Consider the following 10,815-nt stretch of genomic DNA (forward strand, 5'->3'; position numbering starts at 1 on the left):
GTAGTACGGGGGCCGGCTGTCCCTTTTTAATAGGCGACTTCATAGTCGCGATAGAGGCGATTTGGCTATGTGAGACAAATTAGAATTTGCTAAGATTATTTAACTTTGTAAATTTGGAATTGTTTTTATATAACATATGCTATAAAAAACATTAAATGCTAAAAAGATGCTAAATCATCCGACGCCATGACATGATATGATTTTCAGGGTTACCATAAAAAATAAAAAAGCGAAATATAAATTTATATTTTCTTTTTGATTTAAAAATACATGCAAAGAAATTAATGCGATTGTTATTTGTTGACTTAACAATTGTTAAAATACCATAAAAATATAAGTGTTTCAATGAAATTTTTGAGTAGCCAAAACTGTTGATTAAAATAGTGTTCATTTTCGTAAATATATATTTTATATCAGTCCTTTTTTAGCAAAGCAACACCAAATAGGTATGTCATATTGAGTAAACTGTCAAATTGTCAAATATAATCAGACTTATTTTAGAAGATGTAAGAACAAGCAAGACCATAGAGCAACACTGATTACTGAATATTGTCGGGTGATGGTAACATTTTTTTTTAGCCTTGTTGCCAGTTTTTTTTTTTTTTGTTGCTTTTTTTATCCGCAGTGTGGCAAAGTCTGCTATATTTCTGGTCGACATATAAAATTAATAATCACCACTAGCGTCAAAATGAAACAGATAAGTTTGATGCTAAAAATCCTGTTTTTTTAATGTTTTGTTGGGGTTGCCATCTTGTGAATTAACAACCGAATTTAGAAAATTCCGATTGCCAATATCGAACAAATTCATTTGTAAATCAATTATATTATATCGCTTTTTTCTAACCTATGGTCGCAGACAGCCAACTCGAAGGAAAAAATCTAGTTTTTGCAGAATCCCGACCCAACCGTACCTTGAAGTTGAAAACCGTACTTTTTCAGAAAGTCAACAGTCCTTTTTTGGGAAATCATACTGGCAACACTGTTTAGTTGTAACCGCGGTTTCTCCAAGGCACGTATTGTTTATTGGTAACTCTACTGGAAGAGTTCCTTTTCCCGGGATAAAAAGTACCCACCCCCTACTCAGTACCACACCTAAAAATGGCACTAGGTGCGCTATATACCATAGCTTTTGCCCGAAATTACCAATTTCCTCTTTCCCGTGGGAATTTCTGAAACTCTCCGCTTCCTACATCATCTTGAGAACAAAGAATCGCAAATTAACGGAATGGAACTTTTTGGCGGGAACTCATACGTGATGTTGTTAACAATTTTCCAAAATTAAAGGTTTTCAATATATTATGTACAGACAAAAATTTTTTTTGTTGGTGACATATATATATATGCTTCTCCCACAAATTTATTAGAATACGGAGCGAGGGCGCCCGTGTGCTATTTGTAGGTAGCCTGTACCTACCTACGAAGCCTGTAGTGAATTCCGTGTATGTTTGTAAATCAAAAGTGGTTCTGCTTCAGGGAGCATTGGGTTAGGCTTTTTTTCCCCGATAATTTCCGTGTAATGCTTTCACGGCTAGGTACGACAGTCTGGTGGGCTGATTTAGAAGAAAGTATTTTTAACGAAAGACAGGCTTCTTTTTCCAAAAAATACCCACATACCTAATACATTTTAAGCAAGTCATACTCAGTATACGCAGATCTTATTTAGAGAAAAGGAAATAAAATAAATTACACTAAGTATTTATATACATGGAACTTTATTTCATTATAGAAAGTGTAGGTACTATACATATTCTTTGATTAAAACATTATCACTTTGTCGATATTCTGGGTTCTCATTTTTGTCTTCTGTAGTTATTTCTCATTTGAAGATTACCTGTAAAAAGAGAAGTTATGGTTAATTTGTATACCCAGTTATGAACTTAAAAAACAACTAAAATTAATTTGATAAATTTTGCAGAGGTAACTAGCTTTCAGGAGTAACAGTTATTGCGGCTATTATGAAATTGCCACGGAAGTGAAGACCCAGGCAAAAGAGTCATGTTAATTCTGAACACATTGGGATTATTATAAAGTAGATAAGCAGAGTCGTTCATAAAAGTTTGATGTTAGATAGGTGCTATGTAGGTTTACCTATGTAGTACTTATTATACCTTTTATGCCTGGCCAGTTTCAAGATTGTCTTCATTTTTCATTTCTTTTAATATTATCCTCCAACTCTTTTTCAGTGAATTTTCAGGATTCCTTCGTCTGACTAATACAGCCTGAAATGAAATGAATAACAATCATAAGACTAGGTATTTCTGAATAGGTATTCGTGAACTATCCATATTAAAATTAAAAAGAAAAGATTTTTATTAATCTATCATAAACTACTGGACCATCTTTGCTATTTGGAATAGAGAAAGACAAAACCTTCAGGAGTAATAAATGCTTCGGAAAAGTTTTTATTTTAAAAAAATATTTGGAAGATTTATTATAATATCCCATAAAATAAATCATTTAACTTCATCATCGCTACATATATTTTATAAAGATCCCATATACTGTATCTAAATAAATCTCGGAAAGTAGTGGACGGATTCTGTCCTGTTTGAAATGTTGAAAGGAGTATTTTTTGATGTAGATTTATATCTATAAATGCTACTTTTGCGAATCTACGGCTGGTCGCTTGTTTAGTATAAATATTTAACAGGTTTAAGTTGGTAGTGCAATGTACTTACCTAAAAATTATTGGTCTTTATCCCGTACACTCTCAATATTTGGCTTGAACTTGAAGACTCAATTTTTCCTCTTTATTTTAACTTTCTTGGCAAACCTTTCACTCCTAGTTCGTGAGTTCTGACATCTTGTTGCTTTAGATATCTTCGTTGCTTTAGATATCTTCATTTTTTGCAGTTTTGCCTCCGCAGTGTATTCTTTCTTATATTGGAACTTTGTAAAACTTTGTTTTCTTGATTCATTTGGCATATTTTTTATGTTTTTTATTTGTTTGGCTTTGATCCTTTAGATATACTTCGTTCTTGACCTTCTTTCTTCCCTCCTAGGTCTTCTCTCTTCTTCATCTTCTTCATGATCTTCATTTTCTTCTCTGTCTTCTCTCTTCATCTTCTCGGTCTTCTTTTCATGTTCTATTCTTTATTCTTCACTTCTATGTCACTTCTCTATATCTTTTTGGTCGCCATTGTTCATCTTCTTTGTTCATCTCGCAGGTCTTCATTTCAAATCTTCTTGATCTTCCCTCTTCATCTTCTCTCTTCATCTTCTTTATTTACCCGCTTTACCTTTACGGTCATCGGTCTTCTCTCTGCACCTTCTCGGTCTTCCCTCTTCATCTTCTTGATTCATCTTCTTGATTCATCTTCTTGCTTCGTCTTCTTGCTTCGTCTTCTTGATTCGTCTTCTTGCTTCGTCTTCTTGCTTCGTCTTCTTGCTTCGTCTTCTTGCTTCGTCTTCTTGCTTCGTCTTCTTGCTTCGTCTTCTTGCTTCGTCTTCTTGCTTCGTCTTCTTGCTTCGTCTTCTTGCTTCGTCTTCTTGCTTCGTCTTCTTGCTTCGTCTTCTTGCTTCGTCTTCTTGCTTCGTCTTCTTGCTTCGTCTTCTTGCTTCGTCTTCTTGCTTCGTCTTCTTGCTTCGTCTTCTTGCTTCGTCTTCTTGCTTCGTCTTCTTGCTTCGTCTTCTTGCTTCGTCTTCTTGCTTCGTCTTCTTGCTTCGTCTTCTTGCTTCGTCTTCTTGCTTCGTCTTCTTGCTTCGTCTTCTTGCTTCGTCTTCTTGCTTCGTCTTCTTGCTTCGTCTTCTTGCTTCGTCTTCTTTCGTCTTCTTTCTTCGTCTTCTTTCGTCTTCTTTCTTCGTCTTCTTTCGTCTTCTTTCTTCGTCTTCTTTCGTCTTCTTTCTTCGTCTTCTTTCTTCGTCTTCTTTCTTCGTCTTCTTTCTTCTTTATCTTCTTTCTTCATCTTTATCTTCTCTCTTCACCTTCTCGGTCTTCTCTCCGCACCTTCTCGGTCTTCCCTCTTCATCTCATCTTCCTTCTCGGTCTTCCCTCTTCATCTCATCTTCCTTCTCGGTCTTCCCTCTTCATCTCATCTTCCTTCTCGGTCTTCCCTCTTCATCTTCTCTCTTCACCTTCTCGGTCTTCCCTCTTCATCTTCTCGGTCTTCCCTCTTCATCTTCTTGATTCATCTTCTTGCTTCATCTTCTTGCTTCATCTTCTTGCTTCATCTTCTTGCTTCATCTTCTTGCTTCATCTTCTTGCTTCATCTTCTTTCTTCATCTTCTTGCTTCATCTTCTTTCTTCATCTTCTTTCTTCATCTTCTTTCTTCATCTTCTTTCTTCGTCTTCTTTTTTAATCTTCTGTCTTCATCTTGGTCTTCTCTCTTCATCTTCTCGGTCTTCCCTCTTCATCTTCTCGGTCTTCCCTCTTCATCTTCTCGGTCTTCCCTCTTCATCTTCTCGGTCTTCCCTCTTCATCTTCTCGGTCTTCCCTCTTCATCTTCTCGGTCTTCCCTCTTCATCTTCTCGGTCTTCCCTCTTCATCTTCTCGGTCTTCCCTCTTCATCTTCTCGGTCTTCCCTCTTCATCTTCTCGGTCTTCCCTCTTCATCTTCTCGGTCTTCCCTCTTCATCTTCTCGGTCTTCCCTCTTCATCTTCTCGGTCTTTCCTCTTCATCTTCTCGGTCTTCCCTCTTCATCTTCTCGGCCTTCCCTCTTCATCTTCTCGGTCTTCCCTCTTCATCTTCTCGGTCTTTCCTCTTCATCTTCTCGGTCTTCCCTCTTCATCTTCTCGGTCTTCCCTCTTCATCTTCTCGGTCTTCCCTCTTCATCTTCTCGGTCTTCCGTCTTCATCTCGGTCTTCCGTCTTCATCTCGGTCTTCCGTCTTCATCTTCTCTATCTTCTCTCTTCATCTTCTCGCTTCTCGGTCTTCTCTCTTCATTCCACACCTCTCACATCATACATATAGTTCTCATCGTGGTTATCTTATAATTTGTTTTTTTTTTACATCATATGGTACAATTTTTTTGGATCACTTTTTTTCCATCTTTTTTATTTACTTCTATACGTATATTTTTTTTATAGTATTTCAACATATTTTTTTGTAAGTAGAATTTGTTTTTTTTTAGATAGGTATGTATTATTATTTTTTTAGGTATATATATAGGGCACAATTTTTTTTTGCCGCATATTTTTTCTTTTATTTTTTATATACCTAATTCTTAGGTATTCACGTTCTCCTATTTCTACATTAGTTAAACATAAAACATAAAAGAATTGGACTGGTAAACCTGTTGACAGGTTTTTTAGATCTTATGTTTAAACAATTTTAATTATACTGCATCACATCCTGAAATTTAAACATAAAGAAGGAACTCCTGTAGAAAAATTATTTTATCATACCTACTAGCAACATTATACTAACTATATTATCCTTTACATTAATACTAATATTTAATTATACATTAATAATATTCCTTAAATGATAATTTAATTATCAGTAATAAATTTTTCAGTACATGTTTCCTTTGACCTGCAAATTTCAAAATTACCGAGAGCTTTTTTATTAGGTATATTTGTTGAAATATTCTATCAGTCAAATATTTTCTTCAAAACAGCTTGGCGTTTTTAAGCTTTTTTGTTTTTCAATGCAGATAATATTGGTTATAAATGATAACTTGATCCTAAAATAAATAAAAAATTGACAGTTGCATGTTGCACGATGTCGCATGTTGCATGTTATAAGTTGCGTTATAATATTGTGATTTAGATGATATTCTTGAAGTTCACGATAAAAATTATTATTCTTGGTAAGAAAATGTCTTTATCTGGAACTACTTCCAACAAATGAGTTATTTTTGTTTGGCGCAAAGCTATTTCGCTAAAAGTTCCGATTTTATTTATTTGCTGTACCTGCTTCATATATCTAATCTGAAACTAGGCAAATGTAAGGTACCTGTGAAGGAACTTTGTTAGAAACTCACCGCTATCAAGTGCTTTTGTTACGATAATTTCATAATTTGGTCGTAATTTTCTTGCTTATAATTAATTAATGTTCTTGTAAATGTCCTTTATTACATTTAACCTTTTCATTTATTTTAGGTAATTATATACATATATATCATAGGTTTTTCTTAACCCTTACGTATTTGTTGCTCCTGGGAAAATAATTTTTTTTATTGCTTACCCTAACTTTCAGCCTTCATTTGCATTTGCATTTTCCTTGTTTTATATTACAAATATAAGAAAATTTTCATTAGTATTTTGAATGATCATCATGTTTTTCGTTCGATCAGCATTTATAACTTAGCAACAGCGTCATTATGATTTGTCTTCTGTATAGTCAAATTCCATGATTACAACCTGTAAACTAGTCGTTAGCAAACTTACCCCGTTCATGATTTTTGATCTATTTCTTTTCCGTAATTTTAGGATATTATGTTCTTTTTTAGTTATGATTCTGTATTGTAACTTGTAAACTGTGATAAGCGAACTGCTTTCTAAATGATTTTGCATCTAGCCTTTATTTCGTAGCGATAGCGATAGCGCGATAAGGGACAATAATATGTGTAAACATATTTCTGTATTGTTTAGTCAATTCCACGATTATATAACCTGCAAAGTAGTCATAAGCAAACTTACCGCTTTTTTAATGATTTTTGAATCTAGACTTTGAACTTTACTGTCATATATATTTATTGTAGATATGTACATAATATACCTTTACATGTTATATTTTTTGCAGATATATATATACATCAGTACATATTTTCCTTTAGTTAAAATTGTCTCGAAATTTACTTCTACAAATGCATATCTAGACAAAAGTTTATAATCATTATTTGATCACAGATTTATTTAACACAAAATTACCTTTATGTTGGTTTTCTGAAAATAATATATAAATAATAACAAAATCAACGAAAACAAATTATAATAAAAGCATTACCTTAAGAGGTTTCTGAAAGAATTGATTAATTATTGATAGCTCTAACATTTAGGCAAATACCTGCTTTGATATCAGTACATAGGTCACTGTAATAAAGACTGAATAAAAACACAAAAAAATAAAAAATAAAAATTGTATCGAAATAAATTACCAAACCGTCACTGGCGATCTGTTAAAAAAATATTCGCACGACAAACAAATTTTAAGACATTAAAAAGGTATTACGTAATGCTAAAACGAGCACAATATAATCTAACACAGAATTGATAATGAATAAGTGTAAACAAAGAACAACGAAAACCAAAATAAAAATGATTGGTTACACCAAAATAAAGTAGAAAGCCTACAGTGTATGCAGTTAGATAAGTAGGTAGATATATTTCAACATTATGAAGCAATGATGTAGCATGCTTGTGCTGTGCATATTCTAAAACATTTGTTTATTTATCCGCAGTTGCAGACCAAGAGAGTAATTTCAAATATAAATTACCTTTTTATTTTGCAGGTTTCCGATACAACAGTTAATTTATGTTTTCTTTATTATAGCCATACTATTTTTGTATTTCGGTTCTAGCAAAAAAAAAATATTTTATAATTATGCAATTATTTTTACAATTTTCAGCGGTAACGTAGTGAATGCTAAGCCACACGTTTGTGGTATTCAAGGGTAGCAATTTTTCTAAAGTGGTTCTTTCTACCTTTTTACTCAGTATCAATATGAAGAATCTGAAAATAAAATCAGTCGCAGATTGTTAGGTAAACTAACAATTTGCCACTGACTCGTTAAGAACTGCTTCTTATGCAACTATGCAAGATACTTTTCAAGTCAGAAATATTGATCCATGCAATGTTTGTTCTCCTCAATTTTATCACATCGCTTATTTGACCTTTAATTCTATTCCTTATATGTCAATGTTTTTGTATATAACATTTTTCGGAGATTTCAGTTCTCCCATTATTACACGTGCATATAAGTTTATAGTCGCTTATCTGAAACTTGTTCTATAACAAAAGTACGTAATATGTTACTTTAATATATTCATCTTATTAGAATTTCTCCTGTTTATTACGTTTCTTGATATTTTAAAGCGGTGTTATATAATTACAGTATTCAAATGCTTAAATTCTTACAAACCAAGTTTTCGAGGCGATTTTCATAATTCTTCTCCTTAATATTTTTACTCTTTAAACGTTTTGCCGTCATTTGTTGATTCCCCATTACAATTAGGTCTTAAGTAGACTCTAAAGTTGTAGACTTTCAGCGAACGTGAAACAACTTTTCTATATGTAGATTTCTTTTGTTTTAATATATCCAAGCATGATCTAAGTAATGGGTCAGGTTGGTTCAACAGTAGAATATCTAGTATCCTCATACCTCATGTAGGTTGTTTAAGCTCGATAATCAGAAACAAGTATTCTAAACTGCCTTACTTCAGTATTAACTCGCATATCATACTGAGAACAGAAAATGCGTGCTCAAGCTTGTTTAATAGATGCTACACGTACAACGTTTTAAACTGATCCTGTGTATTTAGGCTGCTCATTACAAACAAAGTATTCTAAACTGCCTTGCTTCGAGTTATTAATGTAATATCCATACTTGCTGTCTAAACGGGAAATGCGTGCTCAAGGTTGCTCAACAGACGCTACAAGTACGATGTCTTAAACAAATTCTGTGTGTTTAAGCTGCTTATTACAAACAAAGTATTCTAAACTGCATATCCACACCACGTACCATATTGGTAGTCTATACAGGAAATGCGTGTTCAAGCTTGTTGAACAGATGTTAAAAACAGACTTATTTCAGGCATGCCACATGTATGATGTTTCAAACTGACTCATATGTAAGAGCTGCTCATTAGAAACGAAACGAAGTATTCTAAAAGCCTTTATTCAGTTGTTATTGTAATATCACATACCAATCTGTTTGTCTAAACAGAAAATTCGTGCTCAAGCTTGCTCAATAGATACTAAAACAGCAGCAGCGATCTAAACTAGCTTTCTTCAGACGTGTCATATGTACATAACAATGTTTTATTAAGATTTGGTGTATTTAGGCTACTCATCCGATATGACAGGCAGCTAAACTTGCATATTTCAATGGTTAATGTAACATACCACATGCTGATTAAATAAAGAGGATTACTAATTGGTTAGTTCGTACATCAGATAAATCTGAAACAAAATATTCTTAACTTACTTCGGTTGTTTTAACAGAATTTTGTTAAGGTCGCTAATGATACACAGTAAATTATACTAGACTTAGCTCTCATGTACCAATCATTCCGGTTTGTACTTGATTTTGTGAGTGTAAGCTTGGTCATCAGACACAAAATACAAAAATTCAAAGCTTATTTTAGGTCACAGGCTTTAGTAAGAAGGTTTTTAGGCAGAAACGATACAGTAAGTAGAACTGAGTTTAGATATTCATCCTAGTCAACCTTAAAACTTTACAGTACAAGCACAGTATGAATAAATACTCCATAACTTGCTGTAATTATATTTAGAATAACTCACAAAAATGCGGTTATGAAGAAATCGTTCAAGCTGGTTCAGATTGAAGGCTCAAAAATTGTGATTAAAACCTCACAAATTGTAGCCAGAATAGACTTTACGCAATTTACATTTATCTCCAACATTTTTACCTGCAACGAAATACGTACGTTTGAAGGATGCGATATAATAGTAAAAAGACTATGTAATTGTAAAGTAACTGTAGACGTATACCTTATACGAGTAACGGGACCCTTGCCAGAGTCTTCTCAGGGGAAAAAGTAATGTTGGCTTGGAATATGTCAACTTGAAATCGTGATGTTTGAAGTGGGTTCAGTAAACTTGATAAGTGTCGCATCGAGTTAGCAGTTCACTGAAGTCTTGGATAAATATTTGAAATTACTCCGAAAATACACCCATTTGCTGTTGTCATGTCATGTGAAGTCAAGAAAGATTCAAGGAAGCTTAACCTGATGTCATCTTTTCGGCATAAGGGTATTGGGTTGACATAATGTAGATTTCCTGCAAAATCGTGGTATATTTACTTATATTGCCATAAGCAATAATAAGTGAATGGACACGGGTCAAAACTTAAAACAAGGAACACAATGTCACCTGATAGTGGTAGATGGTGTACTATGAAACTGGACTGAAGCGATGCTCGAGGAATACCTGACATTCAGCAGGAGCAGAAGACAGCGAGAACTTGGTTTAGTAGAGCACCTGCAAACAAATAGTTAATATCATGGCTTTCGTACCATAATAGTAGGTTTTAACAGAAAAAGAAGTAATGATTTCAATTAAACTCAACATACCTGGAAAGAAAAGGTGACACACACACAGTCACGGGAAGGGGCAGGAGGACGACACTCTTTACATCTTCTTGGTCTCCATTCTTCATCTTCTTGGTCTATTTTTGGAATGCTTGGTATTCTTTTATCGTCTTATTCTTTGTATTCTTAGCCTTAATTTGACATCTTCTTGCTCTTTTTTGTTCTTCTTGTTGTCTTCTTTCTTAGTCTTCTTGCTTCCGATGTCTTCTTTCTTCATCTTCTTGCTTCCGATGTCTTCTTTCTTCGTCTTCTTGCTTCCGATGTTTTCTTTCTTCGTCTTCTTGCTTCCGATGTCTTCTTTCTTCGTCTTCTTGCTTCCGATGTCTTCTTACTTCGTCTTCTTGCTTCCGATGTCTTCTTACTTCAGATTTGTGTTACATATTGTTTTCATCGTGTTTATTAGTTCGTTTTAATTTTTATTGTCGTCTTTTTTTTCGTTATTTTTTTCTTTATTGATTAGTGTTTTATGTATTTTTTTTCATAATGTTTTATTTTTTTTTTCTCCACTTGTTTTTTTTATATAAATGTATATATTGGGCACAATTTCTTTTTGCCGCATTTTGTTTCTTTTTTTTTTATTTTCTAAACATGCTTAAGTT

The 10,815-nt window shown here is 33.5% G+C and overlaps 1 protein-coding gene across 1 annotated transcript; it reads right to left on the reverse strand.

The window, feature by feature from the left end:
• Positions 1–1,693: 1,693 nt before the first annotated feature.
• Positions 1,694–10,180, reverse strand: LOC106129231 (uncharacterized). Its single transcript, XM_060949301.1, has 4 exons — positions 9,999–10,180; positions 2,679–9,065; positions 2,109–2,219; positions 1,694–1,831 (listed from the first exon to the last, which is right to left on the reverse strand). The coding sequence occupies exon 2, from the start codon at positions 3,903–3,905 to the stop codon at positions 3,300–3,302; it is 606 nt and encodes a 201-aa protein (XP_060805284.1). The 5' UTR covers positions 3,906–9,065; positions 9,999–10,180; the 3' UTR covers positions 1,694–1,831; positions 2,109–2,219; positions 2,679–3,299.
• Positions 10,181–10,815: the final 635 nt, after the last annotated feature.

This window comes from Amyelois transitella, chromosome 18, assembly GCF_032362555.1.
Source record: "Amyelois transitella isolate CPQ chromosome 18, ilAmyTran1.1, whole genome shotgun sequence".
Classification (NCBI taxonomy): domain Eukaryota; kingdom Metazoa; phylum Arthropoda; class Insecta; order Lepidoptera; family Pyralidae; genus Amyelois; species Amyelois transitella.